The sequence below is a fragment of the Pipistrellus hanaki genome (assembly GCF_964339955.1).
Source record: "Pipistrellus hanaki genome assembly, chromosome: 6".
Classification (NCBI taxonomy): Eukaryota; Metazoa; Chordata; class Mammalia; order Chiroptera; family Vespertilionidae; genus Pipistrellus; species Pipistrellus hanaki.
In genome coordinates this window covers 5679390-5701196 of record NC_140508.1, presented here as the reverse complement: position 1 = coordinate 5701196, position 21807 = coordinate 5679390, and the positions used below count along the sequence as shown (strand labels likewise).

The 21807-nt window shown below is 52.8% G+C and overlaps 1 protein-coding gene across 9 annotated transcripts in view; it reads left to right on the top strand.

Moving 5' to 3' along the window:
- The window catches only part of DIDO1 (death inducer-obliterator 1), a 48129-nt gene extending 27583 nt beyond the window's left edge, over window positions 1–20546 (top strand). For 8 of the 9 annotated variants that reach the window (XM_084887239.1, XM_084887237.1, XM_084887236.1 and 5 more), the window contains exons 8-17: window positions 3792–4251; window positions 4348–4507; window positions 5680–5796; window positions 5885–5989; window positions 6107–6239; window positions 6433–6961; window positions 7318–7471; window positions 8051–8140; window positions 8763–8958; window positions 15969–20546. In XM_084887239.1, coding sequence (XP_084743365.1) covers window positions 3792–4251; window positions 4348–4507; window positions 5680–5796; window positions 5885–5989; window positions 6107–6239; window positions 6433–6961; window positions 7318–7471; window positions 8051–8140; window positions 8763–8958; window positions 15969–19168 — 5144 coding nt within the window. In that variant the 3' untranslated portion in view covers window positions 19169–20546. Of the gene's footprint in view, window positions 1–3791; window positions 4252–4347; window positions 4508–5679; window positions 5797–5884; window positions 5990–6106; window positions 6240–6432; window positions 6962–7317; window positions 7472–8050; window positions 8141–8762; window positions 8959–10121; window positions 12382–15968 lie in introns of those variants that run through there. The other variant, XM_084887243.1, reaches the window with a different exon arrangement.
- Window positions 20547–21807: the final 1261 nt, after the last annotated feature.

Genomic DNA, 21807 nt, shown 5'->3' with positions numbered 1-21807 from the left:
ATTTGGATGTCTGCAGTCCATGCGGGAGACAGCAGTGCTGATGGAGACCTGTGTCCTCTGGTCTTCACTGAGGCCCGCTAGTGCCACCCAGAGGCCAGCGATGCCCCACAGCCTGCCTTGCAGTGTGACAAGACCTCTTGCTCCATGCTTACTGGGAAATGAGCCAATTAGAGAGTTGATGATTACCGTTCCTGGGAACACCGGCCTGCTTAGTTCTACACTAGGCCTCACCCCAGCCTTCATTTCCCATCACACGTATCCAGCAGGTAGAAATGGTGGCCTGGCCCACAGGGCAGCCCTGTCTCCTACAGCTGCTAAGGTGTCTGTCTCCCCAAGGCAGCCTGGCCTGGAGCGCGGGACAAGCAGTCCCCAAGAGTGGGAGCTAAAGGCGCCTTAACTGCCAGGACAGCCCAGATTCACACACACCCAGGGCCAGCTCTGCCCACACTGCAATCACTGCTGATACTGCCAGCCTTGCCACTGCAGATCAGCAGAGAGTCCAGCAGCTCATGGGGGGTAGGGGGTGTCTGCCATCCCCTGAGATCACCCCAGCATGGGGTATGCTGCTGCTTTTCTGGAATGGATTCTTCCTCGTTGGTTATCCAATTCTCTGTCCTTCCAAAAAGGTATGCATAACATAGAAATTAATTTAGGGGGTTTTGCAATTTTGATTTTGGCTCTACTCCAAAATAGTGTTTCTGCCACTGAGAACAGTTCCGGCACTACACTAGAGCCACTGTCTTTCCAGAATGTCCCAAGTCCAGCTTTCAGTGGGGCCACGTGTGCCAACATGTGTAGCAGTTGCTGCATGGAAGTTTTTGCAGGTTGTAAATATGTCTCTTCAAAGTAGAAGAGGTTAGTGGCCAACTTGTTGTGAGTCCACCGGTTTCAGTCATTTTACCGGTAATTAAGTTTATTCCCTTGGTGAAGGTTGACTTTCAAGACACAAAAGCAACTAATTTTATGAAATGGCATGATGGTTACGGAAAGTCAACCCCTACCTTTTAAGTGTTTACTGTTACCGCTCTTTGGTGACAGGTCATTTTAATTGTGTGTGGGAGATGTTTTAAAAGTAACCTCTTGGTGGGTTTTCCCTGAGTGAGAACAACAGGCTAACTACACCAGAAGTATTGCTCTTAGATTCTGATCGGGAGACAGACCCAGAGCTTTTGAAGTTAATACGAGTTTGTCATGTGAAACAATGTCCGGCAAGGTTTGTTCCAGGCCATTGTGGGGGTCCTGTGTTCCGGTCAGGCATCCTCTTCAGGTGTCTGGATGAACCTCGGCCAGGCCTTCAGAGTTTGTTAAAAGTGTGCTACTAGAATACTCAGCAAGATATAAGTGTCAAAGGCAGTGACTGAATTGGTTTCAGGTCCCAGTGTTCATCGTCAGCAGTTCATTCTTCCGTAACTGCTGATAGCTGGCTTCCCTGCCTGGTGCTCAGTGACCTCTGCCAGGCAGTGCCTTAGACACGCAGGCAGCACCGGCTCCTCGGTGCTACAGCCCCTCCCCCTGCGGCTTCCCCCTGTTATTGAACCTGAGCTTGAGTGATCCTGCAGGCAAGGTGCTGTCAGCCTTAGCCACATCCAAACTGGTAAAAATGGATTCCCAAGCGGGCCCCTCCTCAGGTATGTGGACTCAGTCTGATGAAGTGACACATGTAGGAATGCCTTTATCTTCTTTCTGTCAGACTTGGGGGGAGGGGGGGTGCTTTATTTAGAAACCCAGTTTCCAAGGCACAGAAGCCTTTAGAGGTGAGCCTTGGTGATGGGCTGGCTGAGGCCTGGTAGGGGGCTGGAGGGCTTTGAGAGGAAAATACGGGTTTTAAAGTAAGAATTTGTGATAGAAACAAGGGACTTCTAACACTGTCCTAGCTTTTGGGTCCTGGTGGTGCTGCTGCACAAACACAATGAAAATTGGGTGATTTCATTCATACTACCAAGTGGAAGGAACCTGACGTCCCTGGGTGCCTTTAGCAAAGCCCTTTGCTGAACTGGCCTCACCTGCTGCTGCAGGCGGAAGTGCTCGGGGAGGTGGTTCTGGCCCCTCTGCCAAGGCGGACGCAGCTGCTGCTGGTGTCTGCCTGGGCCCTGAACACCTGGGAGGGCGGCGCCTGGAGAAAGGGTCTCACCTCTCACCCGACTTCAGACTGTCTCCTTTGTTTACAAGGGAGTTAGAAGGAGCCATGGTGGCTGGTGATTGACTTTTACTCCCTGGGTAAGATTGACAGCTCACTAGAGCATCATCTATGGAAGCCCTGCCCCCATTTGCACGTATGGGAGTCTTAGAGGCTTGCTGCTGCTGCGCAAGTAGTTTGAGAAAAACACCTACAGGAGGCGCCTTTTACATCGCTCCCTTGTGACCTGGTCAGTGTCCTGGCTCACTTACTGGGCCCACCTGTTCCCGCCATTCTGCATGTGCGTGCGTGTGTGTGTGTGTGTGTGTGTGTGTGTGTGTGTAGCAAGGGCCATCGGTAAAGCTGCCGACTGGGCTTTGGTCAGCGGCACACCCTGGAGCTGAGGGGCTTGGATTCCGTCTTAGAATTGTCTTGTTTCCCTAAAACCTGTATGAGGCCTGACAGGATTAATGTAATCGACACTTCAGCATGCTCTCTTTAAAATAAAAAGTGCTGGTGTCAAAATTTTTATTCAAGTTTAAGGGTTTGGTATGTTTTGAGCTTTTGTCTACAATTCTTGTTTGGGTCGAAAGTGCTAATTTATGGACTTACCAGTAATCAAATAAAATTGGTAGTTTTATTCAAAGTATGGTCACGATCATAAATATTGCCAGAGGCTTTAATTACACTCCTTTTCTGAATATGATAATTACTTTTAAAACCCTTTTCCCTAAGTCAGTATCTCATACAGTAAGGTCTAGTGACCTCCCCACCGCCCATCCCTTAATTTTCAAACTTAGTAGGATTTTAAGGTAAATAATTTGGGGGAGGGGAGCATGTTTACTTTGTATTGGTTTTAGGTGTTAGTGGTTAGTGGTTTGACCCGTGGTCAGCAAAATTCCGCTCTCGAGCCACATGCAGCTCTTTGGCCCCTTGAGTGTGGCTCTTCCACAAAATACCACGGCCTGGGAGGGTCTGTTTTGAAGAAGTGGCGTTAGAAGTTGGCTCTCAAAAGAAATTTCAGCATCGTACTGTTGAATTTGGCTCTGCTGACTAATGACTTTGCCGACCACTGGGTTAGACAATCACATACTTTGGCCCTAGCTGGTTTGGGTCAGTGGATAGAGCAGGGGTCTTCAAACTTTTTAAAGTGGGGGCCAGATCACGGTCCCTCAGAGAGCTGGAGGGCCGGACTATATGAACTAATTCCTACTGTAACACCTTGGCTGCGCTCACTGCCCAAAAAACCTGGCAGGCCGGATCAGACTCCCCTGGGGGCTGCATGTGGCCCGCGGGCCGTAGTTTGAAGACCCCTGGAGAGCATCAGCCTGTGGACTGAAGGATCCTGGGTTTGATTCCTGTTAAGGGCATGTACCTCGATTGCAGGCTCTGCCCTGGTCTGGGGTTTATGCAGGAGGCAACCAATCAATGTGTTTCTCTCACATATTACTCTCTGCCTTTCTCTCTTCCACTCTCTTAAAAATCAATGGGAAAATATCCTCAGGTGAGGATTTAAAAAAAAAATTATATACTTGACATAGGGTTCCCCTCAATATTTCCCATACTTCAGCTGGGGCCTGATAAGCTTTGCTAGTTTGAGGCCAAGCGTGCTTTTCACGTCACCTGACTGCACTGCGTGCCCTCCTGCCTCACTAACGTAGTGTGTTCTTTGCAGCCATGAAGGAAGACCGGCAAGTGGAGAACACGGCAGCTGTGATGCCGAAGAAAGTGGCTGCTCCAGGCCCTGCTGTGGGCAGCAGGCAGCCTGCAGCCCGGAGTCTCCTTCCAAAGAAGTCCCCTTCTTTCACAAATGTGACCAAGCCAGTCATCAGAAAGTTGCCCTCAGGCTTCAAGGGCACTATACCCAAGAGGCCATGGCCCTCGCCTGTCCCCTCAGGCAATGTTCCTGCCACCAAGCAGGCAGGGCTGGTGCCTGGTGCCACCACTTCTACTTCCAAAAAGCTGCCAGGCTCCTCTGCCTCGGGGGGAGCTGCCAGGAAGCCCATGGTGACATCTGTTCCCTTGGCCTCTCCAGCCCCAGGACGCCTGGGGGCCTCTAGCACCACCCCATCACAGCCAAATTCACAGATTCGGCAAAATATAAGACGCTCCTTGAAGGAAATTTTGTGGAAAAGGTGGGCTGTTATGCTTGATGACCTGTTAGAGTGGGAGATTTCCGCTGTGGGAGAGGAAGTGCAGGCTCGGGGCTTATCCAGTTCTGTTTCTTCTAGAGCCAGTGACAGTGATGACCTCATGATGACAGAGAACGAGGTCGGGAAGGTTGCATTCCACATTGAGAAAGAGATGTTCAACCTCTTCCATGTCACTGACAACCGCTACAAGAGCAAATACCGCAGCATCATGTTCAACCTCAAGGACCCCAAGAACCAGGTGTGTGCCTCCTTCGGGGCTGAGCTTCCTGCCGCAGGGGCACGTTTCTCTGGGCTGGATGAGGGTCACGTCGTAAACCATGCATAGCGCTGTGAAGCATCGCTGCCCTTTCTGTGGAAGCTAACGGGCATTTTGTTCCCTTTGATACTGGCCATAGGGAATAGTGCTGCCTCCTTCCTTCCTTTCCTTAACTGCAGCTGTAGCTTCCTCACTGGCTCCCTGAAGTCCATCTGAGTTCACCAGATGCGTCTCTCTTAAATGTGGCATTTCATTGGTTCCAGAATAAAGTTCAAATTCTTCATGGTAGTATGTGGGTAGCTCCATATTTGGGCATTATGGGCATTATTGTCATTCCCCATGAGCTGAGCGAGCCTATCCTCATGGTTCCCTTAGACCAGTGCTCGGCAAACCATGAGCCACATGTGACTCTTTGGCCCCCTGAGTGTGGCTCTTCCACGTACAGTGTGATTGAAACTTCGTGACCCATGCGCAGAAGTTGGTTTTTGGTCTGGGAGAGTCTATTTTGAAGAAGTGGTTCTAACATCGAGCCACATTCAAGGGGCCAAAGAGCCACATGTGGCTCGAGAGCCGCGGTTTGTCAACCACTGCCTTAGACAAACTGCTGTGCTCGGCACACCTGGGTGAGACGCTTGGTTCCCACAGCAGCTGTGGGGGGCAGTGTGGTTCCCAAGGGTTAGAGTGGGCTGGACTGTGGCCTGGTGTGGCTCCTGCTGCCTGCATTGGGCTCATGGTTGCCCACTTCTCCACCTCTTAAACTCTCACCTGTGCTCAGAAGCAGGGTCACAGGGAAGCTCTGACTTTCCATCTTGCCTGTTAAGCCCTGGCAGAGAGGTCTCTTCTCACTTTTAGCCCTAACACTGCCTTTTGGAGTTGATCTGTTGCCTTTGAGGTCTCTTTAGCAGTTGGCACAGCGTGGGCCTCAGGTCAGCTGTGCAGGCCCAGTGCCGCTGTTTTCTGGGCATGTTAGCTCCCATGAGTGCTGAAGGGGCTGCACACTTGGAGGCCCCTGCTGTGCTGGGTCCGGTGCTTTGGCCTGTGTCACCAGCCTCAGGGCAGGGACTCCACCTACTGCTCTGTCTCCTCCATGCCTTCCTTGGGTCTCAGAGACACTCAACTGTCCTGAACAAGTGAATGAAAATGTTTGTTCACAGGGTCTCTTCCATCGTGTTCTGCGTGAAGAAATCCCTTTGGCCAAACTTGTGAGAATGAAGCCAGAAGAACTTGTGTCTAAAGAGCTTTCCACATGGAAAGAGAGGCCGACAAAGCCTGTGAGTGCTGGGGAGCGGCTGCAGAAGCCCGGAAGTAAAGGCTGCACTGGGAGCGGGAGGGAGCCCACTAAGGCTGTCTTCTCTTTAGGTGATGGAGCCCAGAGCGAGATTGCATCAGGAAAGTAAAAAGACAGCCGTCAAGCAGGAGGCCATTCCCGACATGGAAGACTCCCCCCCCGTGTCAGACTCGGATGTAAGCATGTGGGTTGGGGTTATCAGTCGCCTTGTCTCAGTGGTTTGTGCTCAGTTTCCTATCCCGTGCCGGACTGTGAAGCGGGGACCCACGCCGTGTCTCTTCTTTTCCGCTTAGGAGCAGGAGTCGGTACGCACTGTTCCCGAGAAAAGCGCAGCGCCCCCGCTGGACCTCTTCAGCAGCATGCTAAAGGACACGACGGGCCAGCACCGCGCCCACCTCTTTGACCTGAACTGCAAGATTTGTACAGGTAAGCAGGTGCGGGGAGGCCGTTACTTAACATTGCTGACCCTCGTATAGCGATTGTATTCAGCCATGTTTAAAACATGACGCAGCTGGGATGGTGTTTGTGAGCGTGTGAGGTCAGCGCCTGCCTTTAGAACATGGCTTCTTTATCCTGAAGAATGGGTGTGCCCTCAAACCAAGCCTCTCTTGTGCTGCAGGTCAGGTTTCGTCATCAGAAGATGAACCAGCTCCAAAAAGACAAAAATTGTCAGCTCCTGCAAAGAAAGAAGAGTCAAAATCCAAGTATGACGGCGCTGCCTGTGAGCCAGCTGTTAGCTCAGCGGAGGAGGTGGTGCCAGAAAGTCTCCCTGAGAACAGCTCTGAGCCAGACCCGGAGAGTGCATCCCAGGCTCTCTCGGAAAGGAGGCACTTCCCCGGGGCTCCAGGAGATGGCCCGCCTGAGCCCTCTGCCCTGGAAGGGCCTTCTTGCCCAGCCTCCTGTGGGGGCACGGTGCTCACCACGGTCACCATGTCTGGCCGAGACCCCAGGACCGCACAAAGCGCAGCGAGCACAGTCACAACTCCTGCAGCAGCCCTCCCAGGCAGCACCCACCCGGCAGAGCCACAACAAGAAGTCCTCAAGCCTGCTGCGACCACGGTGCTGGTGCCCAAGTCCATACTAGCCAAGCCGTCGTCCTCCCCTGAGCCCAGATACCTGCTGTCGGTCCCGCCGCCCCCAGGCGTCAGGTGCGGTCTCCACATGTGTCACTTCTCGTGGAGGAGCGGGAGGGCAGGGAGAGCAATCGCCCAGCAGCACCGCTGCGCTGGGGGTTGTGTAAAGCACTCAGTGTCCCACGTTTAAGGCACCTAACACCATTTAGAATTATAAGTCTTGAAAATTTGAATTTGTGGCCTATTCATATTCAGTTTGTTTTTCTCTGAATATCTGTTTACATCATAATGATTAAAGTAGTTAATTTGAAAAAGTAAGTTACCGAAAGCTGCCCAAACTCACTTTTACTTCTGTAATATGTAAAATCTTCGCACTTTGGATGTTCTTTGTGCAAAGAGCTTTACTTCTTTCCTCTGGTTTTGTTTTGCAGCACTGCGGCGTCTCGCTCCCCTCCGGAAGGAGATACAACCCTCTTTCTGTCTCGACTCAGCACCATTTGGAAAGGATTTATTAACATGCAGAGTGTAGCCAAGTTTGTCACTAAGGCTTACCCCGTCTCTGGATGTTTTGATTATCTCAGTGAGGTTAGAGCCAAGAGAAAGTTGAGAGAGAGAGTGTGTGTGTGTGTGTGTGTGTGTGTGTACACGTACGTGTGTGTGCGTGCACTCGGACCCCTCTCACAGGCGTTCTGATCCTGTGGGACAGTCTGCCCGCAGTGGCTCAGCACCTCTGAAGTCACTGCGGGGACTGATGGACGAGTCCACAGGTTGAGCAGCTTGGACAGAAATTCCAATGAGAAACTGGGCCTCCCGGCTTCTGAAAAGAAGCCCGGGTGGTCTCTCTCCTCCCTCTGTTCAGCGTGGGCACTTACCCAGAGTGACCTGCCGTGGTGTGCAGTGACACGTGACCAGAGCCTGGACAGGCGGCATTTCTGGAGACACTGGACTCAGTCCTGCAGGCTGTCTTCATAAAGCTAACGGGCCTGTTTGGCACAAGGCTGTCGTCACCCCGCCATGGGTTTGGTGACTCGTAGTCCTATAGCATTTGGTACAGTTACTGCCTTGTCTTTGGAATCTTGACTCGTTAGCATGGGGCCCTGAGATGACTGTGTCAGCCTCTGAATGCCCTTCACCTGTCACTGACCCAAAGTGCGTTTTGTTTAGGACCTGCCCGACACTATTCACATTGGTGGACGGATCGCACCCAGGACTGTGTGGGACTATGTCGGCAAACTCAAATCCTCTGTGTCTAAGGTACTGCTCATTGTCTGCACCACCGAAGAAGGTGCCCGTTCAAACAGCTCTGCCCTCACTTCTCATCCCGATGGGTTAATACATGAAATGTCAGCTTCCTACATATTTCCAGGTGGACCTTCAAAGTGAAGTGTAGAGCTGGATGAGTCCGGGTGGGTGGGAGTGCTGTAGTGCTGAGGTTTTGATACTGACCATGGGTGCATGCAGGTCATTGTTGGTGAGCAACCGCTCTATTCCCTGTTGTCCTCGCCACAGGAGGAGTTGACTGGCTTTCCTCTGTGCACCTGAGAGTAGCCCCAGCCATGTCTGCATGGACAGCGCTCTCGGGTTCACGGGTTCAGGCCGCCTCCGGTCTAGCTTAGCCCTCCTGTTGGTAGGCACAGGGAATTCTATAGCTCATCACCTCACCCTCCTCATGGATTGTCTTGGGTCTGAGAACTCCACAGCTGGGTGCTACTCCGAGGACCGCGGCCGAGTGTCCAGGAGCCTGGCCCTGAGCCTGTGCTCTGTCTGCCGCTCCGTTGCTAACAGGACGGAAATCGAAGTCAGAGCCTCGTCTCTTTCAGATCGATGTTGTTTTCCGCACCACAGGCCAATGCTCCCTGTCCTCTTTGTGTTGCAGGAGCTGTGTCTGATCCGCTTCCATCCCGCCACGGAGGAGGAGGAGGTGGCCTATATCTCTCTCTACTCCTATTTTAGCAGCCGCGGCCGCTTCGGCGTTGTTGCTAACAACAGTAGGCACATCAAGGACCTCTACTTGATCCCGCTGAGCGCTGAGGACCCTGTTCCATCCAAGCTCTTGCCCTTTGAGGGACCAGGTAAGCACCTCTGGTCACACATAACCCCTTGCCCTGACACCGAGTCCTACTGAGCCATCACAGTGGTGGTAACTGCTGCCCCCGCGGCCTGTCTGGCAGCAGAAACTAGCAGTCACATGAAGCCGCATTGAGCTGGAGAAGGCAGCTCTAGGCTTGGGGGTGGCACCAGGAGTACCCTTATTATTGGCATAAATAGTCTTAGAAAAGTTTTGTGAAGAAAAAAGCCCTCGGCATTTCACCAGCCTTTCACTCGCGTGGCCTTGGTCGTTGGATGGATCAGGTGCCCAGGAGCCTGGACAGGACAGGATGGGGGAGGTGGAGAGCAACACTTCACCACGCTGGCACTCCCGCCTCCCGGGGTTTCTGTGGTCGCCCGCTCCGGGCGTGAGCAGGTGCCACTCTGAGGCTCTGCCTCTGTCAGGAAGTCATTTCCAAGAGAGACAAGAACAGGTAGTGAAGGAGAAAAATTTGAGAAATACTTTACAATCTCTTCAAGGTTTAATTTTTAATAAGTTATTTCATCTTTTGCAAAATACTTTGTGTTTACTCCTTCCTTATAAAGTACTGCTTTTAAATGATTTCTTAGAAATTAGTCTTTAAAAAGTCAGATTGTCGGAGGGTTGAGGTGATTCCAAAGGGACCTGGTCTGTGGGGGTTCAGCTCTGTAACCTGAGAAGAAGCTGGTGGAAGATGCCTCAGTTGACGCGTCTCCTTGGCTGTGAAGTCCCCCAGGATTAACAGTGCCGAGAAGATGACGAGACACGTGATGCTCTTTGAAGGGCTTTGTCCTAGAGGCAGTGGCTGAACCCTCTGACGTCACTGGGGCTGCCTAGCCCGTGGCACCTTCGTGCCTTGGCCCCGCCACCAGGCCTTGGCAAGTGCTCCCAGCGCAGCCACATGCTGGCTCACACCACACCTACACTAGCTGGGCCCTGGCTGTCGCCCACTCCCATAGGCATTCCCAGTCCTGGCTGGATCACACACTTAGCACAAGGTGGCTCACTGTGCCCTGACTTCAGAATTGTGTCCACAATGGGGTTATTGGTGTCAGTAACCACAGGTTCAGTACTTAGCGACACAAATCATTAAGCTCTCTTCATGCTGAATACATGTTAAAAGCCAGGCACTCAGAGTGTCCTCTCATACTCCTTGGGCATAACGAGGTGCCACCTGGCGGTGGGGGCAGAAAGATCCTTGGTGAAGCGGCTGGCAAGCTCCCTGATGACCATGAAGGGCAGCATCCTGTGTCCCTGAAGGTGAGAGAAAGAAGCTGACTTCTCAGACACCTGTGAGGAGCCTCCGGTCAGTCACGGGTGCCACGCTGTGCGGGTCCAATGGGCATGTAGCTGGGTGGGCAGCACGACAGCCCTCTGAGTGCAGAGCCCTTTTTGTGTACAGAGGTGGGCTAGCACATCAGCCTCATGTGCTGCTTTGCGCTCCCATTGCCCATCTGCAAACTCACTTGGCCGAGGAGCTTGAGTAACACCTCGTTTGGGGCGCTGGCCACCAGACACACAGGGATGGGCCTAGGACCTCACACTCCTGGGGCTTGGACACTCCTTGAGGGGACATCCAAAAGACCTGCAGCTTTTCGTCCATAATAAAGAACAAATAGTGACAAGGATTTTAGAAACCAATCATGTTTTGCCCATAAGCTCTTGAAGATTTAATTTAAGGGCTTTTTAAAATTTTAATTATTGACTTTTTGCAGAGAGGAAGGGAGAGGGACAGAGAGTTAGAAACATCGATGAGCTGCCTCCTGCACACCTCCCACTGGGGATGTGCCCGCAACCAAGGTACATGCCCTTGACCAGAATCGAATATGGAACCCTTCAGTTTGCGGGCCAATGCTCTATCCATTGAGCAAAACTGACTGGAGCTAATTTAAGGGCTTCTTAATGCAAGCTTGTTTAATTTAGTCTATTTTTTTATTTTGGTATAATTTTTTATATATACACATTAATATCTATGTATATGTTTTATACCCTTCACATCACCTAAACCCCACTTCCAGGCAAGGCCTACCTGCCTGTTTCGTGTGTTTCTAGTATGGCATGGCTCACTCCAGCTGCAGTGTCCTGTTCCATGGTGTGTGTATCGTGTGTGTCCTGTGTGTGTGCGCATGTCTGTGTGTGTGGTATGTAGGTGCACCTGCAGTGGGAGGTTGGGTGCAGATGCTTCTCCTGTGGCAGTGATCCCTGTCCTCAATGAGCTAATCTCTGCAGAGCATCCTTCAAAGGCACAGGGCCAGTCTCAGAGTGGTGGTGACGTCCCTCAGCGGAGCAGCCAGCAGGTGTGACCACGTGCCACCTGGCAAGCACCGGCCCTATGGCCTGACCAGAACACCCTTGACCCCACTGCAGCCCTGTGCTGTCACAGTTGTCACTCACCTGAGGTCACACCCAGTTAGGTGTTGAGCCACGGCGGCTGTCCTGAGGCCTTGCACTCTATCCCTCAGTTCTCTTTGGGACGAGAAGCACAGGCCTGGGTAGGGCCCGCCTGCTGTGGGAGTGGATCAATTATGGGGAGAGAGCAACTCGCACACCACATCCAGAAGGTGCAGGGTCCTCCCTCCCCTGACCTTGGGGGCCCAGTAGAGTGACAAGCTCTTGCTGTCCAACCTTAAGCCAGTGAAGATGCTGGCGGCCCCAACACGAGTTCAGATCTAGTAAGTCCACACTGGCCACCCTCTCACAGTCGGGGCCTCCCGTCTCGGCCATGCTCTGTACAACAGACCTGGGAGCTGTGTCTACAGCCACTTGGCCGCCCGCCAGCCCTATGAGCAGTCTGCTCAAGTTCCAGGATGCTCTCACCCTTGCGTACTTTAGACTTGTCCTCGGGGGGTCTCGTGTGATGGTGGCATTTTCCTGATGTGGCAGCATTATTTCAGAGACAGCTGTAAAGTCGGGGCCCTTTGGTCCGGCTGGAAGTCATCCACTGTGGGTGCTAGCTCGGCCCTGCCCCTGGCTCTGAGAGCTTCACCACTGGGGACAAGGGTCAGGTGGTCTGCACATTCGGTGCTTCTTTGTGAGGCTTGGCTTGTACCGTTCCTGTGCAGCCCAGCAGGACTGGACCTAGGCTGGGACTCCGCCCTCACAAGTGACAGGCCAGGGCTCAGATTCCGCTTTGCAATGGCTGTTGCCCAACTTGTGTCTAAGGTGTAGGTGTGCGCTGGCAGAGGGGAGGGTCTGCCTCCGAATGCTCCACGGAGAGTCCCTTCCTTAGAGACTCAGCCATAGTGTTTTCCTGAACTCCGTCCTCACTGCTTTCTAAACTAGCTGGCCATTCTGTGGCTTAATGTCGGGTAAGCATTTCTCTGTGTGTGTATCTAGATGTGCACTGTGATCCGAGACAAATGTAGTATCGAATGTATTAGTTTCTCCTTTGAAATCAATAAAGTATATTTCATGGAAACTGGTGGTTGTTTGTTTGAATCTAAACACGTAGTAGCTCTCTGCACCTGTCGCAGGTGCACTGAAGGGAGGGCAGAGTCCCCACCTGGCTTTTTATAAGCCATCATGACCTACCCATCTTCAGCCTCAGGGGTGCAGGCTGTGCTGCTTGGGCCACCTGGATGGAGAGGACAACATCAGGCATGCCGAGCCCAGCAGCTCTTCCAGGCCGTGTGAATTCTGTGTGTGCGTGTGTGTGTGTGTGCGTTTGCGTGTAGATTGGGGCAGGTACCCCGCCCCCCTGTATGTGCCTAGTCTTTTTTACCCAGTCACACTAAGGATGGTCACTGCGTAACCCCGTACTTTTCTGTCCAGCAGGTGGGGGACAGTGTTGGGACAAATTCAGACCATAACAGGGTCTTCATTTCCAATAGAGTGGGATGTGTGCCCGGCAGGTTTAGGGTTAAAAAGCAACATTTTTATAGTTTGGGGGTTAAGGAGCCAGTTATTAAAATTAAGCTTATTCGTGGTGTGCCAAGCTGGAGGTATGTGGGCCCCAGGGCAGCTTCCTTTCTTGCCACTTCTCACATCCTGTGGCTGACACCTAGACATGGATCCTGGTTTGGTCTGGACTCAGGAAGTCGGGTGGCACCTTCCCCTCTAGATGTCCCAGTCCCTGGGCTTCCTGGCTTCCTCTCCGTGCTGTTGGGTGATCCGATGTTAACACTGAGCTGAGGTTGCCCCTCCCATGACCACTCCGGGAACGGATCTGAGCAGCTAAGCAGGCTTATTTCCATCCACACAGTACAGTCTGAGATCAATGCTACTCTGGCCCTGCAGCGGAGGGGTCCCCAGCCGCCAGGACTCCTTGTCTGGAAATGCAGGATGGCCCAGTTAGCAGCCCCTCCCCACCACCGCCCAGTGTTTTCATCTGACTTAGGAATTTAAGCCTCAGCAGCCCTCAGAAGGGAGATGGGTAAGAGCGTCTTCTGCTTCTAACACAGGAGACGGATCCCCTGTGCCCAGGGCTGGAGCCCTCCGTCTCCTCACTGCAGCCAGCATGGTCCCTCCTCTGCACCTTCTCAGCACCCACTCTTCTCTCCAGAACGATGTCCCAGCAGTGGGCTGAGTGGGAGGGCCCGGGCCCAGAGGGGCATTCGGGTGTGGAGAGCTGGCCTGCTGCCACCTCCCAGCAGTGGGTGGCCTCCCTTAGAGCGCCCATCTCGGTCAAGATTGCCTTAAGGCCAGTGCCAATCAGTGAACTTTATTTTCTGTTCCTGTGCATCATTTCTAAAGAACTAGTTACATTTCAAACGTTCTTGCAGCTGTAACATGAACATTTGAGTTAGATAAGAAGCTTCAAAACAAGAGTATACATTTTGAGAGCCCACTTTAAACTTTACTTCTTGCAGAGGATTAGTGAGGATATTCAAAACTAATGCCCACCCAGCTCTGGAGCTGTTAGATTGCTCACATGTGTGTGCAGGTGTGGGCACTGAGAGCTGAGGCAGTCTGTCTGCTGTTAGAGGCCCATCTCTAGGTCACTTCCTGTTTCTGAATGTAAATATTAAGAAATATAACCATATCCTTACCTTTGAATATGACAACAGAGTAGTCTAAATGATTTTCTTAAGAGCGGGATGTGCTATTTCTGTAGAAAGCATACTCAGCCATTAGACATTTTAGTTGGTGGGGCACACACATCACTGGGCTGGAGACCATGGTTTCCTGGGTGGAGCACAGCGACTTCCCAGCTCAGCTTTCTGACCTGGAGCTTCGTTGGTGCCACGAGCCTGCTGTAGGCACTTGAGAAGTTGAGCTGTTCCCTGTGAGGTGGCCTCCGCTGGTGACCAGTCCAATGCTGTGGACTCCATGGGGACTGCCCCACACTGAGGCTCCCAGCCTTGCCCACACCACCACCCAGGGGCCAAGCACAGTCCTTTGGTTCTGCCAGGTCCCCTGGAGACAAGAGGCTTACAGGCCTCCCCCCTGTGGGGCCCGTGAGTGTCTGCACGTGTCCCTGCTCTGCAGCTCGGGGGCCATTGTCCAGGCAGGCCAGAACAGCCTATTGAAGTTGTACCCAAAACGGTCTGAATCCGCTGTGAAACATTAAGTACATTCTGCCTATGAAAACAGAGAAGTTAAAATAACCTTGATTCATGTTAATTATAAGACAAACTGACACTCACACCTCCTGACACTCTAGTCTGCCTAACCTTCCAGCCCTGTTCCCTCTGTCCAGCTCGTCCTTTCCCCGATATACGGCTGTTCTCTGAAGCCATTTCTCTCACAAAGGTGGGTGAGGTCCTGGGAGTTAGGTCTTTAGCTCACACGGCAGCCTGAGCAGCAGGGAGGGCAGCACAGCCTTGTTAGTCTGGCTGTGCTGCGTCACTCAGCCCTGGCATGCCAGCTCTGGGGCCAGAGGGCACCCCCACCACCCTCGTGGGCCTAGCCTGTCAACCTGTCTATGTTGGAAGGTAGGAAGATTAGCGGAACTACATAATGAAGTGATCTGTGACCATCTTTAAAGTCATAGAATAGGAAAAACAATACTTGATTTCTTGTTTAGTAAGAATGTAATAGCATAGTAGTGTTAAATTACAAAATAAATTTATACATTTCGATTACTTTTATATTCTGCTATCATGAAACAAACTGTGCGGCATTTCTTTCTAAATTACTGCTTTATGAGTTGGACTTTTTTGTTTTCCTTGTAATATGGATTTACTCTGGGGGGAGGGGGTTATTATAAAATATTAGTATTTCTGAAATAATATGCCACAACTTGGAATGTTTGGAATAAGTCTTTCTTAAGAAGGAATGACTGGCCGCTGTGCCCTAAACGCTGATGTGCTTCCTCTGCACCAGCTCGCTGGAGCCTCAGCGCTGGATTTCAGCTCCACGTCCTTGTTTACGAAGACTGAGTACTCACAGCTCTTGATCAGTTAGTGCTCGTGGAATGTCTCTAAACCTGAAAGAACATTTATTTTAGCCATTTCAGTCAGCAGCATTTTTCCCATTCAGTATAATTTTCACATTGGCTGTCCTTTGTTACCTAATGGAGTGAGCTGCATTGATCACTATAATTTTATTGATCACATACCTGAGTTGTAGTACTGGTCCCCGATCAAATGTTTAATATTAGTACCTTTAGCTTAACGTAGGTATTGAAACTCCTGAGTTCAAGGCCAGGAGAGTGTGTAGCAAGAGCCAAGATGTGTTCAACAGCTACCCTGACTCATTCGAGCTTTGTTCCCTGTGGTTGGTTAACGATGGTGCAGTCGGCCAGGGCCACCCTCCTCCTCTGCCACACTGCTGCCCGAGGATTATGTATAATTTTACATCTGCAACATAAATTCTGACACTTGGGGTGAATGTACTTGTGAGGTGGGCCCTTGGTTTGGGGTTTGGGGACTGCGGGTAAAATGCTCCCCAGCAGACAGCTCACCTGTGTGTTCCCTGTCTTTTGCACTAAGTCCTTCAAACACTTGATTTTATCTTGCACAGAATTTTTGCCTTCTGCCTATGAAAACATTCCCCACTACCGCCCTTAATAAAGTTCAGAAGGACAGAATGGAATTTAGATTCTAAAATTTGCACATTTGTTTTGTTTTTCAGGTCTTGAGTCACCACGGCCAAACATAATCCTTGGGTTAGTAATCTGTCAAAAAATGAAACGTCCTTCGAATGCTGGAGACTTAGACAAGACTGAGGAGAAGCGGGCCCGGCTGCAGACGCCGGAGGAGACAGACGTGGCAGTCTACCCCAAGGTGCCTCCGGCCCCACAAGCTGAGAAGAAGCCCCCCAAGTATCAGCACAACTCTGGGGACACAGCTGTCAGCACCACCCCCCCAGGGTCGCCCCCTCCCCCACCCCCTCTGCCAGAACCGCCAGCCTCGTCCTCGATGCTGCAGATGCTGTCCTCCCTCAAGCCAGGCGCCACCAGCACCGTCACCGTGCCAACGGCGCCAGCAGCAGTCACGGGGGCTGCTTCCTCCGCCTCAAAGTCCGCTTCGCCGCTGGAACACATCCTGCAGACTCTGTTTGGGAAGAAGAAATCATTTGACCCTCCGGCCACGGAGTCTGTGGAGTCGACCTCCACCTCCCGCCCAGATACCAAGGCCAAGGCTGAGTGCGAGCTGCCAGCAGTGCCTCTTCTGGACCCCATTGTCCAGCAGTTTGGTCAGCTCTCCAAAGAGAAAGTTCTAGAAGAAGAGGAAGACGACAGACCCTATGACCCTGAAGAAGAATACGGTCCTGACAGGGCCTTTGAGACACAGCCCGGGGACCGAGGGAAAAGGCACGACGTGGAAAAGGCCTCCGAGACCACCGAGCGGGAGGAGGTGGCCTATGACCCAGAGGACGAGACGATTTTGGAAGAAGCCAAAGTGGCCATCGACGACCTGCCCAACAGGATGTGTGCAGACGTCAGGAGCTCCACGGAGAGGCCGGCCGGGTTCGCAGCAGACATGCCCGCTCCCTCTCTGGTGGAGCAGCAGAAGATGATAGAGGAGCTCAGCAAGCAGATTGAGGAGCAGAAGAGACAAGTGGAGGAGCAGGAGGAGGCGCTCAGGCAGCAGCGGGCCGCCGTCGGGGTCTCCATGGCCCACTTCTCAGTGTCTGATGCACTGATGTCGCCACCTCCAAAGTCCTCGCTGCCCAAGGCTGAGCTGTTCCCCCAAGAGCAGCAGGCTGCCAGCAGGCCCGCCGTGCCCCCCACCAGCCAGGGGCCGGGCCCTGGCTCTGACCCAAGACACAGTCGGGACCCCCGGCAGGCCCGGCGCCTGGCCGCGGAGAGCAGTGAGAGCGAGAGCTTCTCGAAGGCCCCGGCTGGCAGCACACCCAATGCCCTGCCCACCAGAGAAGCAGCCAGTGGAGTGGCCGCCACTGGACAGGGGCCTGTTCCTGCCCCGGAGGAAAGGGAGCCCACGCCTCCACTCTGGGCTCCAGGTGACGGGGCCACCCTGCCAGCCACGCAGGACGGCCTCGCAGGTGAGCCCTCCGAGAGCCAGGGCCCGCCGGCCACCGACACCAGCCCTCCCGTGACAGGCGGCCCAGGCCTGGCCCGGCCTGCCCGGAAGGTGCTGCTGCCCACGCCACCCAGCACCGCCTTCCAGCCCAACTTCTCGGTGCCAGGAGAGGGGCACAATTTCAGTACTCCTGCAGGAAGGGACCCGTTTTCAAGCCCAGTGTTTGCATCTCAGGACAAATCCTTCAGCTCGTCCCCTTATGAGGATCCAAGAAATGCCCTGTTTGCTGAAAAAAGTGACCGTTCTGCTGTTGAAACTGAAGGAGACAGAGACGCACAGTGCAGACCTGGAGAGGGGGCCAACCCATTTCCCCCCCCTGGACAGAAAGGGGCCCCCCTGCCCCAGTTTCAGGGCCAGCGTGAGCCTGCACCCCGCACTTTTGGAACATTGGGACTTCATGGCCCCAGCTTCCCAGGACCGCGGGGACCAGTGGGTCCGTTTGCGGAAGACGGTATCATTGCTAACAACGATGGAGCAAGAGGGCCTCCGCCGGCCAGATTTGGAGCTCAGAAGGCGCCCATCCCTTCCTTATTCTCGGGGCCACATGGGCCACCTCCCTACGGGGACAACAGGGGCCCCTCGCCCTCTCACCCTGGTGGACCCAGAGGAGCAGCACCGCCCCAATTTGAAGAACGCAAGGATCTGCATGGGGAAAAACGGGAATTCCAGGACGCCCCATACAACGACATGGCTGGGCCTCCTGCCCAGTTTGAAGGACCAGAACAAGGCCCGATGGTGGGAAGCAGAGGTGCAGGCCCCTTCCAGTTTGGAGGCCCACGGAGGCCTTTGCTGGCCCCGTTTAAAGGGGCCCGAGGTGGCCCTCCTCCGTCTCAGTTTGGGGGTCAGAGGGGACCACCCCCTGGCCATTTTGTGGGTCCAAGAGGGCCGCATTCTAGTCAGTTTGAAAGCACCCGGGGTCCCCATCCTAATCAGTTTGATGGACCCAGAGGCCAAGCACCAAATTTCATGTCAGGACCCAGGGGAATTCAGCCTCAGCAGTTTGAAGAGCAAAGGGTGAACTCGCCACCCAGATTTTCAAATCAGAGGGCCCCAGCACCCCTTCAGTTTGGAGGGCCAAGGGGGTCTGTGCCTTTTCCTGACAAGAGTGAGCCTGTCCCTCCCCGGTTCCACTTCCAGGGCCAGTCCCCTCAAGTGATGAAGCCAGGGCCCAGGCCCCTGCTGGAGTTGCCCAGCCACCCGCCCCAGCACCGCAAGGACCGGTGGGATGAGTCGGGCCCAACCCCCAACCTGCCCTCGGGGGCCCCGGGAGCAGCCACCGAGGAGGCACAGTGGGCCCCATCCAAAGGCACGGAGTACAGAAGCCAGGCCGGGCCCAAAGAGAAGCTACTGGAGGAGCCTGAGGCCCAGCCCGAGAGCCGGCAGGGCCGCGCCTTTGAGGACCGACGGCGGGAGCGGGAGCACGGGAAGCCCTGGGAGCGCGAGCGCGGCAGGAACTGGAGCCGGGAGCGGGACTGGGACCGGGGCCGCGAGTGGGACAGGCACCGGGAGAAGGACTCCTGCCGAGAGCGCAACGCAAACAGAGACCGAGAGCGGGAGTGGGACCGGAGCCGGGAGCGCAGCCGGAACAGGGACCGGGACCGGGAGCGGGAGCGGGACCGGAGGCGGGACCGGGATAGGTCTCGCAGTAGAGACCGCGACCGGGACAAGGGCCGGGAGCATGAGCGAGGCGGAGACCGCAAGGACCGCAGCAAAAGCAAGGAGAGCACTCGGGACCCAAAGGCCGAGGCCCCGGCCCCGCGGGCCACTGACCCCGCTGCCCACACATAGGCCTGGTCACAGCTGGGCACTTCCTTTTAAAAGCCAAGTTCATAAAATGTGTTGAACAAATTGTTTTTGAAATAGCTATGAACATAGATGAAGAATAGAATATTCTGGACTTCAAAAATTACTGTAATTTTGTGTATGATGGTTTCCTACAAAATTTCACGTCTTTACAATTCTGATGCTTTTTTAAAGAAACATAAGAACTCTTAATTTTTCCATTTAAAAATTACTGAAATGGGAAAGTATCTACAAAAGCATATTGCTTTTTCAGATTATAAAGTTATCTTTTCCAATAACTTGACTCTGGAAAATTTTAAGGGAATTCTGTGGACCTGAGAGCCATACCTTTGCTGACACCTCATCTGTATTTCTAGGTTTCCAAAAGCTGTTTCTGAGGGTTTCATCGCCTCTCTTGAGGGCGGTGTGCTTGGTGAACGTCCTTTTTCCTAAAGAGATTTGATTAGAAATTTCAGCCGAGAAACAATACATTGTTTCTTAGTTGTGCTCAGTTTTTTTTTTATATATCACCTAATTTTTTTTTTTTTCAAAAACATGATTAAAAGCAACATGTTTGAGTACAAATTGTTGCGTTTTAAATAACAATTTATTGAGCGGGGTTTCAGTTTTACCAGCCTAAAGGTGAGAAAATATACCAATTAAGTGTACTTTGAAGGGGGTTTCTTTTATCTTAGTAATCAGGAACATTTTGTTTGTTGGACTTCACCTTCTGCACAGTTATTCCTCCGTCCCAGGAAAAGTGCACTAGCTCTAAACTGTTATATTTGTCGGGGTAATTTTAAAGTTTGTCTTTGAAAACAAAACAATATTTGTATAAACTCTGAGATGAAAAATAGTGATACTAGTTCCAGAACTAGCAAGTAGAAAGCATCCACTGTGAGGCAGTGCACTGCTTCTTGCTATGTATTTTTCAGGTTCTGAAGTGTGAGAAAGAGAAAACCTTGCTAATTTATTTGACTGTACAAATACACTTTGATAATTTTTTTATATTTTCATAAACTTACTTTTGCAAATGTAAATTAGAGCGTCTTTTTTGTTCCTCGGAGTCCGTTGCTCACTGTGCCTTGCTCCAGATTTCCTTCTCCCGGGGACGGGAGCTGGGAGGCCGGTGCCGCGAGCCAGAGCCCAGGCTAAGGCACAGCAAGCGGTGTTGTTCCAACATCTAATAGGATGGGAAGGTTTTTTACATACAACACAAATTTTTCTAACTTACACAAATGTAAAAATCAAGTGTGTTTCTTTAAGTTTACTTGGTAGAGTTTCTGTAAATTGTGTTTTATAGTGCAGAGTACTATATCCCTGTCCATGGAACGTGGAAATGGTAGGTTTTGTACTTAAAGTAGAATAAACTTCTGCAGAGGTTTTCTGTCTGTGTGATCGCATCTCCCCACATTGGGAAGTTGGAAAGGGACACCTCGGCCACCCCTTCTTGCCAGTGGACATGGCAGGGTCCGGGGCTGCCCTGGGGCCCTCACATGCCTTGGAGGTGAGCCCATGGCATGACCGGCTGGTGGCCAGATGCCCTGGCTTCAGGGGACTCGCTGCCAGTGCAGCTGACACCCGACCTCGTCGAGTTGGGTCAGCTCCCTGCACTGCATTTGCGTGTTGGGCTTTCAGAGCAGGAAGCCTGAGGCTGCTCCGGGAAAGCAAACGTGTGTGGTTAGAGTGATGGGGGTGCCGTGGGGGAGTCAGCCAATGTGGCCGGTCCTAGGGTCAGCAGCACAACGTGGGCAACCTCTGTGGGAGTTCACCCCAAGGCTCAGCTATTGACATTAGGGAGCATCTGCTGGGAGCGCATGGGGAGGCACAGTTGGTGGCCCTGGGTGGATACCTGGGGGTGGGGTTGGCAGTGGCTGAGCTGTGAGCAGACAAGGTGATTCAGTCGAAGCGAACAGCTCCGGAACCTATGCCTGGCCATGGGAGGAACAGCCGCCAGCGAGGCCTTGCCCTTGAACCTCGATGTGTCTACAGCTACGCCTGGTTGGCCTTAATTTGATGACCCTTGTGCCAGAATTGAGCTTTTTTTTTTTAATTTATTGATTTTACACAGAGAGGAATTGAGAGGCATAAAGAGTTAGAAATGTCAATGAGAGAGATACATCGACCAGCTGCCTCTTGCACACCCCCCACTGGGGATGTGCCCACAACCAAGGTACGTGCCCTTGACCAGAATCAAACCGGGGACCTTTCATTCCACAGGCCGACGCTCTATCCACTGAGCCAAACCGGTTTCGGCAAGAATTTAGCTGCTTATTGAGGACGGGCGTCCCTACCCAGCTGTGAGCAGGGACACGGAGGAAACGCCCCCTGGGCAGGACGGACGACTTCCCAGCTAAGCGCACAGCAAACCAGCGGAGCCCTCAACACAAGTGCAGTGTGGGGGGTCCTGAAAGGGACCCTGGCGTGGGGCAGTCCCACCACCCACAGACCACTGTCCCTGGAAAGTGCTGGACAACCCCCTCAAGGCCCAGCCTAACTGGCAAAACCTGACCTTTGAGATGCCCCTGCCAGCTGAGGTTCTGCCAAGTGGTAAAGCTGGATTCTGGCTGGACGCTCCTCTGCTGTCAGGGCCCTTCCCCCAGAGCGCCAAGAAGTCCCATCCTACTGACTCCTCTGACGCTGGC